The sequence below is a fragment of the Paroedura picta genome, chromosome 2 (genome assembly GCF_049243985.1).
Source record: "Paroedura picta isolate Pp20150507F chromosome 2, Ppicta_v3.0, whole genome shotgun sequence".
Lineage (NCBI taxonomy): Eukaryota > Metazoa > Chordata > Lepidosauria > Squamata > Gekkonidae > Paroedura > Paroedura picta.
In genome coordinates this window covers 21,498,535-21,515,420 of record NC_135370.1, presented here as the reverse complement: position 1 = coordinate 21,515,420, position 16,886 = coordinate 21,498,535, and the positions used below count along the sequence as shown (strand labels likewise).

Here is a 16,886-nt window from a genome sequence, read left to right as displayed (position 1 = left end):
ACTGTGTAGGTTTCCCTCAGCCACGAAGGCTAATAGCCACTGACAGACTTATCTTCCATGAATCTAATAAATCCCTTAAAAGGTAAAACAAAAACAAAACAAAACCATGGAGGAAAGCATTGCGACAAGGCCAAAAGATGTTTTTGTTTCTGATCACGTAAAAAGATGCATTAGTGGATCTGACTGTAATAAGTAACCCATTCTCCTAATTCCCTCTTCTCAGTCAAAGGGGCAGACCCAAACAATAATGTCTTAGACAAAAACAATGGCACACAGAGAAGTCATTCCAAAACTGAAGGTAGTAATTAGACTTGCATACCTTCAGGTTGTAGCTAGGCTGGCTTTCAACTGATCTCCAGGTGGCAGAAATCAGTTCACCTGTAGAAGATGGCTGCCTTGGAAGGTGGACTCTGTGACATTATAGCCCACTGAAGTCCTTCCCTCCCCTGCCAAAACCCCACCCTCCTCAGGCTCCACTCCCAAAATCTCCAGGTATTCCCCTAGGTAGAGCTGACAATCCTAGTAGCAATAGTCAGCAAGACCTCATCAGGTTGGCACAGAGGACCTATTTATTCAGACTAAAGGTAAAGGTAAAGGTATCCCCTGTGCAAGCACCGAGTCATGTCTGACCCTTGGGGTCACGCCCTCCAGCGTTTTCATGGCAGACTCAATACGGGGTGGTTTGCCAGTGCCTTCCCCAGTCATGACCGTTTACCCCCCAGCAAGCTGGGTACTCATTTTACCGACCTCGGAAGGATGGAAGGCTGAGTCAACCTTGAGCCGGCTGCTGGGATTGAACTCCCAGCCTTATGGGCAAAGCTTTCAGACGGCTGCCTTACCACTCTGCGCCACAAGAGGCTCTTCTATTCAGACTACTGTGCCCCATTTAGGATCACACAGAGCAGGAGTAGGCAAGCGTAGTGGCTACAGTCTCTTTAAGAAATAAGAGGAACATGTTTTCACCTGCTGATTCCAATTGAAATCGGTTTTCATTTTGTACAGCTTCCTCCTTTGGAAACTTTGAACCGGCCTGGTGCGAGCAGATGTGCTCACCACCAAAACAGATGACGCTTTGAGCCTCGTCTTGTCTTTCCTTCTTCTCTTCAGGTGCTGCTGGTCAACCAGCCAACTGCTGGAGGAGGGAATTTCCTCACTAATTTCTGTGCCTCTGAAATGCACCAAATAATAAAAATTATCGCAGGAAGTCAAGAACGCTGAAAAAAATAGCACTTCGCCTATTGAGACTTGTAGCCTAAATCAGGACAGGAAGGCCTGGAGGATCATTGTCCATGGGATTGCGATGGGTCGGACACGACTTCGCACATAACAAGCCTAAATCAGCCCAGTGGGCACCTTTGGATTTCTGACATGGGATAGTGGGTGTAACCACAAAATGGCTACCACTGGAGGAAAGCAGAGGGAGGGAACCTAACTGCAGTAGACAAGAGGAGAAATTCTAGGGGAATACACCAGGAAAGAGGAGAATAAAAATTTTAAAATCCAGCTGCGGTTGTAGCTACTGCTGAGAACTGTCATTTTAATCTGCATGCCCAATGAGACTCTTGCTGTGAGGGAGCCCCTTTTACACAGCTAGTCTGAGAGTTTGGGCTGGGGTGTCGTGAGTACAATGATGACACCCAGCTCTATCTGCTAATGGGCCGCTGAATGGATACATCCCCAGTTTCATGGGCCAGGTGTCTGGAGGCTGTGACTGAGTGGCTCTGAAGCTTAATCCTTGGAAGATGGAGGTCCTGTGGCTAGGAAAGAAGGGACCAGGAGAGGAAGTGCATCTCCCCTGCCTATATGGAATTTTAGGGGCAATCTTCGATGCCTCCCTTTCTATGGAGCTTCAGATCACAAGGGTAGCTTACAATCTACGCTAGGCGATTGTACTAGCACCCTACCTGTTCCTGGAAGACCTCACTACAGTTATCCATACAATGGTCACCTCCAGATTGGATTTCTGTACCTTGCTCTACATGGGCTAACCTTGTCCCAGAAACTGCAGCTGATGCAAAATGAAGCTTCTTGGGTTCTCATGAGGACTCCATGGAGGGCACACATTTGACCTGCCCTCCAGCAGCAGCACTGGTTGCTGGTCAAGTTCCAGATCAGGTTCAAAGTCTTTAAGGCCCTTTGCAGTCTGGGCCCTATGTACTTGAGGCATTGTCTCTCCTGATATGTTCCTTGAAGAACATTTTGTTCTTCATTTTGTTCTTCAAGGCCCGATCGGTTGATAATCCCAGGACTCAAAGTCATCTGCCTGACCTCAGCCAGAGCCGAGCTTTTTCAGCATGGTGGAATGAGTCACCGAAAGATATCAGGGCAGGGCCTATCTCAGTTCTGCAGGGGTCTCATGTGGGTCTCTCTCCTCTCCTCTCAAGTTCCCCTCCCCTTTCAATTTTACCTTGCTCCCGTCAATTCTGCTAGCCAGACTGGAGATGATTGAGGGGTTGGGAGCTTTATAAGTTTTTATAGTATATAATTGTTTTATAAATTACTAGATATTAAGCCCGCTGTGGGCAAAATACAGCAGGCCCTAGCATGATGGGTGGGTGGAGGGATGGGGCGAAGGAAGGAGGAAAAGGAGAGAGACAGAAAGACAGAAAGAAAGGAAGATAGAGACAGAAGAAGAGGGAGAGAAACAGGTAGCCAGAAAGAGGCAGATGGAAGAGAGGGAGGAAGGGAGAAAGGGAAAAACAAAGTGAATGCTGGGAGGAAGGGAAGGAAAGGGCAAAGGGAATGCTGGGAGGAAGGAAAGGGCAAAGGGAATGCTGGGAGGAAGGGAGGAACAGAGGAAGGTAGGTGGCCTTGGGACCTTCTGCTGGGCCCAGGGGCAGGCTCGGCTGCTCCAGGGCCCGGCAGAAGGCTCGGGAAGGCGGCGGCAGGCTTTGAGGCCTACTGCCGGGCCGAGGAGCAGTCTCGGCTGCCCCAGGGCCCGGCAGAAGGCTCGGGACGGGGGCGTTGGGCTCCGCGGCCTACTACAAGGCCTAGGAGCAGCCGAGCCTGCTCCAGGGCCTGGCAGAAGGCTCGGGACGGGGGCGTTGGGCTCCGCGGCCTACTACAAGGCCTAGGAGCAGCCGAGCCTGCTCCAGGGCCTGGCAGAAGGCTCGGGACTTCGGGAGTGGGCTTTGTGGCCTTCTGGCGGGCCCAAGGGCAGGCAAGCCTGCCCCTGGGCCCGGCAGAAGGCTCCCTGGGCGAGGGGAAGCCGGCCGGAGGACTTACCGCTGGGGAAGGCTTCTTCCTCTGAGCGGGAACTCCCCGGCCGGCCCAGGCGAGGCTGGGCCAACCAGCTAATGGGGAGCCGCGCTTTGGGCGGCTCCCCATTGGCTGCTTGGCCCTCGAGTGACTCGAGTGGCCCGCCCTAACTCCTCCCCACTTGCCCTTACTCCTTTATTCCTCCCGCTCCTCCGGAGCGGGGGAGGGTTAAAGATTTTCCTCTACTGCTGCAATCCGTCCTGAGTTCACTAGCAGAGAAGAGCAGCAGATAAGCCAAATAATAAATAAAAATTAAAACGATTTGAATGTTGAAAATATTAGAGCTCGGACACGGAGAAGCAAAGCTTAAGAAAAGGTTAAGGGCACAGTGGTACTGTGTTTTTTAAAATTACATCCTTCATATCCTAAAGCTGCTAAGTTATCCTGCAGTACACCAGTGTGTCACCTACCTTAGAGAGACACCGTTGACCATGTCTTTCGGTTTACAGGGCTTTGACGAGAGAGGAGAGGATGTGGGAGAAAGACTGAAGGGAGCCATCAGGCTGCTGATTATTTCACTCAGCTGAGCACTCTGGAACAGTTTCAAAGGAAAAGGGAAGGTTTATACATTGCAGCCTTGGACCCTCCCTTTTGAAAGATTCAACTTTGCCCCCGTTATTCAAAAATTATTTGACCTGCCCATTTTCCCAGGAAAGTCCTGCTGTGAATGTTTTTCATTCCATTTTGAAATCAAATTTAAGAATGCGTCAAGCACATATCTGAACAGGGTTTTCCCTGGCAAAGTCCTACACAATAGTGACACCATGACAATTACTTGGGAAAGACATGCCAATATTTACTGCTTTGAGAAGGAACCAAAGCGTCACAGGTTCTCTCTGCTATGGTTTAGGTTGATCGGGCTCCCGGTAATGAAAATTATCTTTATGGAATTAATACATTGGCACATTTGGTATAAAATCGAATGGAAACCGTTACCAAATTCCAGTTCTAATCCCATTCCCCTTTGAATACCTGTTTCTCTATGTTTCGGAGCAGCAGAGTCGGACTGCTTGGCGACATTTCAAAGTCATTTTCCGGCCATGCATCCTGCTTTTCAGGATGGGCTTGAGAATTCCCTGTGGTGTGTAACAAAGCTTCTTTGTCCGTCAATTGTGCGTGCTTCTTCAAGACATCCCTTGGAGTCGGGAGTTCTTCTAAGATCACCGTTCCCTAGATGAAAGCAATTGAAGACAGTCTGTAACAACGAACTGTCAGCTGTAATTCTCAGAAAGTACTGCTTGGGAAATCACCGGTTCCACCTTTCTCCCAAGGAGCGACACAAGTTATTCCAGGGGAAATAACTATCTGCCCATCACAGCCCAGCAAGCACAGAAGTTCAGCAATATTCCTTAAAAGGGGGTGCCCAAAATGGCACCATGGTGCCTGCTGACTCCCTTTTGGCCACCTGCTGACTGTTTTTAGGAAGTGGGCGAGACCAGGTAAGGTATTTGCTCAGCAAGGCTTCTGATTGACTACTGGAGACTTAATCGGCTGTGCGGATTTTTTTTTTAATGCTGCTTTGGCAGCAGCTGCCATCACAGCAAATGGATCTACACTGAGTTACAGTGGCAATCATTTTTGGCCTGTTCTGTCTTCTATGACCATTCTGTAGCAGTCATTTTGTTGTTGTTTTGTTGCCCACCATTTTGGGTCTGAATTCCAAATTCAGGAGTCCTGCTTTAGAACTTATTTCCTAATTCAGCCTCCCGCCCTGCTGATAGTCCGCCAGGTCTATGGTTGAGGCTGGGGGCGGTGAGGAAGATCGAGCCCCCCCCCACTCCGGTGTTAAGCAACAACAAGTCATCTCAACCCTCCTTCCTCCCCCTTTTAGAGGTAAGGATGGGTGGGGTGATATTCTGTCATGTTCTTTTTTCTATTGTAATTTTATGTTTTGGGTTTTTGTGTCCTTTTAATGGGGGTTTTAATGGGTTTTATTGGATGTCTGTAACCCGCCATGAGCCAGCTCCAAGAGTGGCAGGGAATAATAATAATAATAATAATAATAATAATAATAATAAATAATAATAATAATAATAATAATAATAATCGGGTTTTAGAAGTGAATTCATTTTGGACTAGTATCATATTCACTTTCATAAATGTTACATAATAAATTCTGTTTAGAAACCGTGGGAAAAAGGCAAAATTTGGGGTTGGACTTTCCATTGTTGAAAACAGGAGGAGTCTGTCCCCTCTGACCACAGGAGTTGCAGGTGGGAAGTCAAATGGCACGAGAGCTATAGTGAGGATGGAAACCAAGTGAGACTGAGTGAAAAAGTTGGCTGGATGAAACGGACTGATCAAACAATAAATTGATTATTTGAAGAACTTTCCCCCCCCTTACTGGATGACAATACCTTGGCGGCACGGATCTGCCTGTGGAGGTCAGTGAGTTGTTGGATTTTGAACTCTATTTCCGAAATCTGAGCTTGAAGCCATGTCCAGCGGCAGCCAATTTTAGCTCTGTCCACCAGCCATTGCCAGTCAGATCTATATTTACTGGGAAGAACACAGAACGAAAGGATGACACCCAGCTTCACAAAGGCAACTTCAATGTCCTAGCTGCCAACCTGTATCCAAGGAAATCTAGCATGGCAGACAGGTAATTTGTCAGAACCTCAGCTCTAAGCAGCATGTACCCCACCCACCCCCAATATAATCAGCACTTTCCTCCAGTTATAACCAGCTCCATTTTTTACTTCAGAGAACTGAAAATAAAATCAGAAGCATTAGTGAAAACTGGAGCATGTTTAAAAACAGAAAATGACCAGCAAGTGAACTGTGAGATGCTCATGGGGGCATTGTAAGATTTCTACTCCCCACACTATTTACTCTTTCTCTGCTCTTGGGAGCCACTTTTTGTTTCCATCTCTTCTTTCCACTCACCCATTTACTTGCCTTTCTCTTTCCCTTCAGTCTTCCTTCCTTCTCTTCCTCTAGAACCCCTTCACTTTTCCTCCCATGTACCTTCCTTTTCCAGCCCCCCCCTTCAGCTTCTTCTGCTTCTCTCCTACTTTTGTTTCCTCCCTTCTCTTCTATCTTTTCCAGTCTCTCCCCCTTTCCCAGCCTATGACTGACAGAAATTAATGCTTACACAGCTTGGATTTATTGGTACAGTTGCTTAGCAACACTACAAAACGGCCACGGAGATCTCAGAACTGTAGCCCCATGAAACAGCAGTGGGTAATCATCTCTAAATGCTACAGAGGCTGCACCTATTCTGGGGGAGGGAAGCTGTTTAACCCCATTGTATGTAAGTGTTTAGATTTGTAAACTTTGACCCTCCTACGGATTTATAGAAAATTTCCCCCTCTGTCCTGTATGGATTTCCCCCCGACTTTCACAATCTAGAACCTTGTTTAGAATTGGATATAATAATTACATATCCATCAGTTAGCTATGCCATATCCATGGAAACATTCCTATGTGAACATCAAATGCTATGAAGATAAGACCATGATGTGTCATTATTACTTGGAAATGAATATTGCTTTCGAAACATTTGGGTCTCTAACTAACCTCTGTATTTTTATAAATGGAAAAACAATTCATCTTGAGAAACACAATGTGACCGCAAACAAACATTAGCAACAAAAAGCTTCATAAAACAGCAGTTCATTAAGCAAACACAGGGGCCTCAAGCAGAGAACTCCAAAAATCTACTTGGGAAACAGTTCCTTCAAATTTAAGAAGCGTGGTCTCTAGCCTAGAATGCACTTTAACTCACACATTCCTGAAGGTGCAAGCTTCCATTAACTTCGACAAACTCCCGGGGGGGGGGGGGGGGCTAAGGTGACACATCGGAAAAATATGCAGACAATTATGGCCACAGGGGAGGTTAGAGCGTTTAATAGGTAAACAAAAGAATCTTTACGTCATAGGCTGCAACATGCCCTCTCCTGGGCTTCTTACTGTGGCCTCCAAATAATCTGTGAATTCCAGTCCACGAACAATCTGGAAATACTGTACTGATAGATCACTTATTAACAGAACAGAACATTTACAAGATGCACAAAATCATCAGACACTCTCTTTGCGGCCGATCATTCAGCGATAACGAGAAAGTGGAATGAGCTCCCTGAAGAGCTATGGGCCCTGCAGAAGATTTCAGCATGCCACAAGGCCTGCAAGATGGAGCTCTTCCGCCAGGCATATGGTTGAGGCCATGGTAGGATCCCGGAGTTACCATCAGTGGATGCCTTAACATCAGTTAGATCAAGACCCTCGCTCCCAATGAAAGAGAGTTATTGGCCCCAGTTGGACAGTGGGAGAGGTTGGGGGAGGGGAGGGGTTTAGAACTCCGTATCACCATCTTTTAATGTTAATGTCAATGTTCATTGTATACTTTCAAGGCGTTTTAGAGGACTGGACTAGTTTTTGTTTTATTGTAAACCGCCATAAGTCCGAATCGAGTGCAGTGGTATATAAGTACAAAAATATATAAATAAATAGCTAAATAAATCAAGAAATACCTTAAATCCTGCCCGAATATTATCAAACAACTTCAATCCTGCCCAAGTATTCGCAAACAACAGACCTCAGTGATTCTATCAGCCTAGCAAATGTGAGTTATTAAATAATAAAAGGCTGGCAGATTCTGGCCTTGTATTTCATTTATACAGCAAGAGCTTCCTTTTTTTTGAAGATGTACATATTCCACTTATTGGGAACCTGAGCACATGTAACTTTCTGCAGGATTGCTATGTAGGAATGCTGAAATTCTTTGACACTTACACTGCCACAACTCTTCTGGAAACCTGATCATCCTCATCTTCGCTGGAGCTGCTACAAGTGGCATCAGAATCCACACTCTTTTCCACTTGAGACAGGAGGCCAGTTGTGGAGCGAGCAAACACCTGGATGTCACCGGGGGCGACAGTGAAATCCCGCTGTAGGTGTTTATTCGCAATCGCCTCGAGATTATTGCCTTCTGTTGTAATTTCAGCATATCGGTGACTACTGCCATCCAACGTTCTGTTGGGATGATGAAAAGCTTTCATCCTCTGTAGCTGATGTCTCACAAAGCATTTCATTTGCTGGTCACAGAGCTTGACGACATGTTTTGCCAAGAGGATCTGCAAGTGCTTCTGAGTTCTTTTGGCCCGGCTTAGCAAAGCTTGTTGCTTATTTACGCATTGGAGCAAGCGGGAATTCAACTCCTGCTCTTTACTGCTGGAACTGCTGTCCATTTCGGTTTCCTGGGCTTCGTGGTGAGGGAAGACTTTTCCTTCTTTCATTTCGGTGTTTCCAGAGAAAGGCTTCCCGAAAAAGCCATGATTCCAGTGCCACTTGCAGTTAGGAACCTGCCTTTCTTCCACGTGACCAGACGCAGCTATGCGTGGCTCCAAAAGCTTCCCCGCCTCTGAAGAGTTCTGCATGGCTGCCACTAATAAACTTTCCCCTTCTCTAGACTCAGGATTAATAATCTGACTGAAGTGTGTATTTGTGCTGTTACATAAAGGATTTCTCATCCTGGAACAGTTTTGCTCTTCCAAGCTCCTCTGCATACAATGCTTATTGTATATACTGGGAGAAGAATTGGAGTTCTTTAATAGGGGATAATGTTTAGAAGGCTGGGAGCCAAAGCACTTTAAATCAAAGAGATCCCTTTGGAGACTGGATTGCGGGGCGGGGAACCCCAGCACCGAGTACGTGATCTGTGCCACGGAATCCTCCTTTATCTTCCCTTTGATAGTTTTGGCGTTTCCCACCTCCAGCGTTTCATTGGACTCTGTAACTTTTGAAGACAACGACGAGGCTAAACAGATGCCATGACTTTTCATTACTTTCTCTCGGAGGGCAGGTGTCATAGCTGCTCTGAGTGGTATACGCTAAATCTGTAAGAAAAACAAACAAAACAAATAGGAACTTAGACTGTCATATTCTGATCCCATTCCTAAGGTGCCATAAATGTTGGATATAACCTTAGATATCCCTGCAAAAACCATTGTTATTCAGAAGGCTTCGGTTAACCAATACGGTCCAGAGGGCAAGCTCCTCTTCCTGTGCATTGGGGTATGTTTGTGCCCTACCTCTGCAGCTGGCCTCTGTTAAAGCCATATGCTCCTCCCCCAAGCAGACTTTGAGAACCCTACACATTTAACACGGCTTACATCAAATTCAGAAACAAAAATAATCTATTGTCAACAAGAAAAGGAATCGGTCCACAACTGCCACTCACAGGCCAACAGGTGCTCATCAGAATAAAGCTCCCCTTTACAGAGATTGTAACATCTGAGTCTTTCTTACTGTTCTTGGGATTTCACATGTTGCCCCTGGGCATACCTCATGGGCAGCCAAGTAGGCTTTCCAGGTCCCTCCTGGCAACTGGCAGGGTTGCCAGCTCCATGTTGGGAAACTCCTGGAGATTTGCAGGTGGAGCCTAGGGAGGACAGAACCTCAGTGGGGTACAAATGCTATGGAGTCTACCATCCAAAGCCTCCATTTTCACCAGGGGAGGGTCCCCAGGTCCCATCTGGAAACTGGCATCCCTAGTACCCACTGAGAAAGCTCAAGCCCAGGCAATGGCAGTTCTGAGTGGAGGAACGACCATCAATCTCTCCTCAAAGCTGCATTGGGGACACATTAGAGCTTTCAGGACTCCAGTGGGGGCCAGAGGCATTGAGTGGCCAGGTGCAGGTTGGGAAACTCCAGGAGATTTGGGAACAGAGCTTGGGGAGCACAGGGGCCTCAGTGGGATCCAGCGCCAAAGCATCCATTTTCTCCAGGGGAACTGATTTCTATACACTGGAGCTGAGCTGCAATTCCAAGGGATCCCTAGCAGCCTGAAGAGACATATGGGAGGTGGTCCAACAGATACGGAAGTCACAGGCCACGAAGAGCTTTAAAGGCTAACGTCAGAATTATGAATAGGTCACAAAAAAATTCAAATTGGCAGCCAATGTGGTGATTTAAATTCGAACCCCTACCAACAGACGGAATTCGACACCATTTGGAGCTGACATAGACACAGCAGTCCAGTTCTGAGGTTACCGTATGACATGTGAGCGTGCCTGTGGGCTGTTTCCATGGCATTTTAAGTGGGAAAAGATATCCTTTGCTTCTGGGTTGATCTAGATCTCCAGCAGGAGAACTGGATCTAACAGAACTCCTCAGCTTTTAACTGCCACTGCATGCCTGAGCAGTTATGGAATTAGAATTTCAGAAGGGCAATGTGAGCTAGGCCATTTTAAGGTGTAGATCAGGGGCACTCAACCTGTGGTCCTCCAGATGTTCATGGACTACAATTCCCATGAGCCCCTGCCAGCAAACACTGGCAGGGGATCATGGGAATTGTAGTTCATGGACATCTGGAGGACCACAGGTTGACTACCCCTGGTGTAGATCAGTGGTCCCCAACCTTTTTATCACCGGGGACCACACAACGCTTGACAATTTTACTGAGGCCCGCTGGGGGGGGGGTAGTTTACTCCTCTACTCTCAACCACTGCCCTAGCGCTCTCTGACTCAGGTCACTATGGTAATGTTTAAACATTCCTTCAGCCGTCTGCAATCAAGTGAGTGCTCCTAAGCGCTGAGACTCGGGGGGGGGGGCAGCCGAGGCGGCGCTTCTGCTCAGGCAGGCAGGGTGGCTGGGACGGGGGAGGGAGGCACAGCCGTTGGCATGCCAGTGAGTGCAGGCACGCACATGTGCGCCTGCCAGATCAGATCGTTGATGAAGTAAAGGGCCGGGGGGGGGGGGGAGAATGCGTCCTTCACGGCCCACCTCCAATTAGTTGATGGACCACATGTGGTCCGCAGCCCACAGGTTGGGGATCGCTAGTGTAGATAACATCAGGGCATGTAAGGCTGCTGTTCGGCCGGCGTGATCTGTGGTATTGTTTTAAAACATCTCATATTTCCATCCATAGAAGATTTCAATTTTATCCTATTTTTCTATCATACATTAAAGGTATCCCCTGTGCAAGCACCGAGTCATGTCTGACCCTTGGGGTGACGCCCTCTAGCGTTTTCTTGGCAGACTCAATATGGGGTGGTTTGCCAGTGCCTTCCCCAGTCATTACCGTTTACCCCCCAGCAAGCTGGGTACTCATTTTACCGACCTCGGAAGGATGGAAGGCTGAGTCCACCTTGGACCGGCTGCTGGGATTGAACTCCCAGCCTCATGGGCAAAGCTTTCAGACGGCTGCCTTACCACTCTGCGCCACAAGAGGCTCGTATCGTACATTACACTTAACTAATAATGTCAATTTCAACCTAAGGTTTTTCACATTCAATAACATAGGATCCCCTGTGAAATGAGCCTCTTGTGGCGCAGAGTGGTAAGCGGCAGAAATGCTGTCTGAAGCTGTCTGTCCATGAGAGTTCAATCCCAGCAGCTGGCTCAAGGTTGACTCAGCCTTCCATCCTTCCGAGGTCAGTAAAACGAGTACCCAGCTTGCTGGGGGGTAAAACGGTAATGACTGGGAAAGGTCCTGGCAAACCACCCCGTATTGAGTCTGCCATGAAAACGCTGGAGGGCGTCATCCCAAGGGTCAGACATGACTCGGTGCTTGCACAGGGGATACCTTTTACCTTTACCTTAATTTATAATAGAAAAATAGTTTTGATAAAATTGAAATTTTCTGTGGATGAAAACATGAGATTTATGACTTTATATTGTTGCAGACAAGAAAAATAGACCACCACATATCAGAGAAATATATATCCACAGATATAATTTTTGTATTTAGATATTTATTGAACATTTGATTAGAGGGGCTACATATATTGTATATATTTCTGTTTACGAAAACCAGTTAAATTTCCTAGGAACTTGTTTGGGCTGTTTTTGATTGAAATAAAGAAATTGCCATCACCCTTTTCCATAGCTCATATTTCTCAAATCCAACACCCATTTTTTAAAATATTAAACGATGCCAAATAAAAGACACAGAGTATAATAGCTGGGTGTGGACTCCCAATCAGCTCTTATAGATGGCAGAAACACATGGAAATTCAGTTATATTATAACAACACCAAATTTAACATGTGGTTAAGCCCCAGGATGAAAAGCAGTCAACAAAGCATAGAGGTCTGCTAAGCTGAAGCTGCTACTTCTCCCTCCAAACTTCTATGTATGGCACTATCAGGGAAAATTTTTTGCAAGCATTTTGCAAATTTGTGGGAAAATGATAGCTCTGCTTATACAGAGTTATGTCCAGTTATGGGCTTTGGAACGTCTGTTTAATGGGTTGTGAGAAGCACTAATTGGAAATAGTGTCATCTGATGCCTTAGACAATTCTTGCCATTTAGCAGACAGTACTGGGCTGGGAAGCCAGTGTCCTGACAGTATAAGACAGGGGTCCCCGACAAAGTGCCCATGGGTGCCTGTTTGGTCTCTGAATCTGTTAAATACTGAGGAAGCATGCATGCACATGAAACCTTACACTTTGAATCAAACTGTGTTGGTCTTAAAGATGCCCCTGGACTCCACCCTTCTTCTGCTACTAGTGGGGATTCGAGCCTAGGTCTTCCAGACACTAGTCTGACACAGCCACTGCACAGCACTAGTCTCTATGGAGTGTATTATCAAATGCAGGCCTGTCGAGCTAAGCCACAGACCAGCACAGATCCTGGTACTTACTGATAAAGTTATCCTCACACATTGAAAGCTAGAAACTCCTGAGTAAACCTTGTACTTAGCTGCACTATGAAAGCCCTAAGAAGGACCTGAACAGAACTGCCACATAATCTGCTGAGACCCTCTGTGAATTCCATAGTGGTTCCCCATATAGCTGTGCAATCCAAGATTTTATACAACCCCCCTCACACACACACACACATATTTAGAGTCCTAACAAGACTCACATGAAACTAATTGTCATTATTTTATTATCATGCTGATATTTTAAAAGTTTGCTTTTTAAAAAGATTGATTGACTTCATTCTCCCCAATGGGAATCCAAGCAATTCCTCTTTCTCCTGTTTTCTTTTTTATCCTCATAACCGGCAAGGAAGGTTAGGTTAAGTTTGTGTTGCTGGCCCAAGGCCACCCAGCTAGCTTCCATGGCAGAGTGGAGAATCTGTATCTTCCAGGTCTAACCACAACTAACCCTTCAGGGAATTTGGAAGCCACTCAAAAGGCAACCGGGAAGAAATTTAGAGCCACAAAAGTCAATTCTAGTGCGTACAAAACAAACTCTGATCCCTACAAGTTCATACATGCACGCTCAGAGAGCAGACAAGATGGGTAGCTGTGTGTTTGCAGTAGCAGAAAAAAGCAAGAGTCCATGAACACCTCAAAGATTAATATAATTTATGGCAGGAGAGGAGCTTCTGTACATCGCTGCTCGTTTCTTCCATAGAAAACGGCAAGAACTCAGTAGTGCCTTAATTTGTGGCAGAGGAGGCGCTTCTGCAAGTCGCAGCTCAGATGCAGTTAAAATGTGTGCATGCACTCCAAAGCTCACGCCTCGAGTAAATCCTTCTTGGTCTAAAAGGTGCCATAGGACTCACATTTTGTTGTACTACTTCAGACCAACAGAGCGACCCATTTGGGAATGCGAGTCCATCTGCCAGCCAAAAACCTCCATTCTGCAGACAGAAGACAAAAACTGGATCCCTGTCACACAAGAGGGGTAGCTACAGTTGCCAACCTCCAGGTGGGACCTGGAGATCTCCCCAAATCACTGCTGATTTCCAGATGAGAGGAGAAAACCGGCGCTTTTGCAAGGCGGACTCCATGGCATTCGGTCCCACTGAGATCTCTCGCCTCCCCCCTCCCAAATCTCCTGGAAGTTCACACTCCACAGCAAGCAACCGTGAAAAGTCCGAGACCAGGATGTCCGCAAGTGGCGCGCCAAAGCGGTGCCCACGCGACACGTGTCACGAACCGCCCCCGCCCGCAAACAACTTTTTTGTCCCGACCCGCCCGCTTCTTTTTTTTTTCCTCCCCCACGTCACGCCCCGCCCCTCCCCGGCCAACCAATCAGGGGAGCGCGGGAGGAGGCAGGCGATCTCTCCCTCCCCGCCTCCCACGGCCACGCCCCCTCCGGGCGCCCCGCCTCCCTCGGCGCCCTCTCGCCGCCGTTGAAACCCGAAGGCGGAGCGGGGGAGGGGAGGCAGTTGGCTTCCCCGCTCCCCACCTCCCCCCCCCCCAGCCCCACTCCCCACATTTTCTGAGGGGAGAAACCGCCCCGCCAAGCGCCCCACTCGCCTGCTGCCCCCGCTGCGGTCGCCCCCCTCCTGCCCGGTGCCGGCGGCGTCGCGCTCCTTCCCCCGCTCCCTCCGTCGCTCCGTCAACAGTCGCTCGGCCGCCCAAACAGCCACCTCAGCTGCCAAGGCTGAAGCGGGGCGGGCGGGGCCGCCGGCGGCCTCCCTCGGCCAATCGCGCGGCGCGGGGGGCGGGGCTATGCAAATGAGGCGGAGGATTCTGGCGGGGCTTTTGGCCGCCTCGTGGGGACTGCCCGCCGGTCCGATCTCCCCCCCTCTTCCCTGCCCAGGCGGAGCTGCCTCCGTGCGGAAGGGCTGGCTTCGCGAAAGGCAGGGCTGGAATCTGGAAAACTGGGTTGAATCCCTCTCTCCTTCACAGGCTGCCAGCTGGGTGACCTTGGGCCCGTCACAGTCCTGATAGGGCTGTTCTTGCGGAGCTCTCAGTCCCACTTTACCTCACAGGGTGCCTGTCGTGGGGAGAGAAGGGGATCGGAAGCTGCTTTGAGACTCCTCCTGGTAGAGAAAAGTGGCAAATAGAAAAAAAACAACTCTTCTCCAAGGGAGCGGAGCTTTCTAGCCTGGAGCACTGCACAAGGGAGACTCCGCTGTGGGGGAAAGGCCTTGTCCTGCAATCCAATGCGCTGCAGTAGAGAGGAAACTCCCCATGTTAAAAGAGGGTGGGTTTAGGCTCCTCCTAGAGCAAGAGGTGGGGCAGGGCATGTTTGGGGTGGGACAATGCTACAGGCCTGTAAGGCATCCTCCTGGACTAAACAGAGACCTTGGCTTCCTGTGTGATTATTTCTTTATGTCACTAGCTCTCTGCATTGGTGTCTGGCAACACCTCTACGAATGGTGCCACAGGACTCAAACTTCGTTCTGTTGCTTCAGACCAAGGTGGCTCGCCACCTGAATTGACCCCTTTGCAAAGCACACCTAACCTCATCAGGCATGCTGTTGTCATTTGGCATCTGAAACCATTCCACTCTCCAAGACATTAGGACAGGGAGACTCATATTCCAGCTGTACCAGAGTCTATTAAAATTTTGAGACTGTTTATCATTTTCTTTTTGAACATATTTTCTTTAGGAGTGCATTCTCCAAGGTTGATAAAGTCTAGTAAGCTTGACTCTGACACTGTTTCTCATTAAAAAAAAACCCTGAGGTTTCCATTTGAGAAATATATATATATATTAAACTCAACAATTATTTTCAGCCTCAAATAGTTTGGGGGCTTTAATTCTGTCCCCATCGTTTGGCCTTCTTTGGTTTGTTTTCACCACCTAGCGTGATGAATGCTACCCTGAGCATTCTGTTCAAGGGCTAAATTGAGAAACACTCCTAGGCTAGGAAACTCTTCCTTCTAGGAATCTGCAGCTGTGCCTCGCTGCATTTCCTAAACACATACTTGTCAAGTCACAACCCATTTAAGGTGATCCTGTAGGATTTTCAAAGCAAGAGACAGATCATGTTGGTTTAGCAGCAGGCCAAAGTTGGAGTCCAGTGGCTACTTTACATCCAATCGAGTTCTATTCAGCGCCTAAACTTTCATGTGCAGGCACGCTTCTTCAGGAACAGTGGAATGGGACTTACCAGTCCACACACATAGGCAGAGGGTAGGTAGTAAATTAGCTGTAAAATATGCCGTGTGCCAAGAGCCAGCTTGGTGTCATGGTTAAGAGTGGAGGCCTCTGATCTGGAGAGCCAGGTTTGATACCCCACTCTTCCACATGCAGCCAGCTGGGTGACCTTGGGCTAGTCACAGTCCTGATAGATCTGATCTCGTAGAGCTCTCTCAGCCCCACCTACCTCACAGGGTGTTTGCTGTGAGGAGAGGAAGGGAAAGGTGTTGGTTACTGATTTGAGACTTTCGGTTAGTAAAAACCAACTCTTCTTCGGACATGTGGGCTGGTAATTCCTATTTCATTGTATCTGAGGAAGTGTGGCTGCACACAAAAGTTTATCGGGCAAAATATGGCTGGGAAGCATAGCTGTATACATGCCCACCTAGGGCTCCTCCTCCAAGAACACTTTATAGACTTATGCACAGACTACAAATATGGTCAGAAGGCATTGGTTTTTACGTCCAACTTGTATTTTGGGACACTAATGCATCCAAGTTGCCAACCCCCAGGTAGCACCTGGAGACATCCCACTACTACCAGCTGATCAGTGGGTTACCAACATCAGTGTCCCTGATGGCATTATAGGGGTGGCCAAACTGTGGCTCTTTGGATGTCCATGCACTACAATTCAGGGGCTCATGGGAATCGTAGTCCATGGACATCTGGAGAGCCACAATTTGAGCCCTGCATTCGAACCTGCTGAGGTCTCAAGCCCCACAAGAAGAAAGTGGGCGATCCCAAAAACACAACAAAGGAAAAAAGAATCTGTCCAGTGGCTTAATCAAAATTTAAGACTCTCTGTTATCTCTTTATAAGTAGCAGTAGTAGTAGTTTATTAAAACAGTCAATGG

The 16,886-nt window shown here is 47.8% G+C and overlaps 1 protein-coding gene across 1 annotated transcript in view; it reads right to left on the bottom strand.

Moving 5' to 3' along the window:
* LOC143829089 (KAT8 regulatory NSL complex subunit 1-like protein) overlaps positions 1–14,525 on the bottom strand; it is a 37,493-nt gene extending 22,968 nt beyond the window's left edge. Inside the window, exons 1-6 of the mRNA XM_077319397.1 lie at positions 14,418–14,525; positions 7,993–9,095; positions 5,616–5,757; positions 4,231–4,428; positions 3,669–3,790; positions 964–1,168 (exon numbers count right to left, since the gene is read on the bottom strand). Coding sequence (XP_077175512.1) covers positions 964–1,168; positions 3,669–3,790; positions 4,231–4,428; positions 5,616–5,757; positions 7,993–9,068 — 1,743 coding nt within the window. The 5' untranslated portion in view covers positions 9,069–9,095; positions 14,418–14,525. The remainder of the gene's footprint in view (positions 1–963; positions 1,169–3,668; positions 3,791–4,230; positions 4,429–5,615; positions 5,758–7,992; positions 9,096–14,417) is intronic.
* Between the last annotated feature and the right edge of the window lie 2,361 nt (positions 14,526–16,886).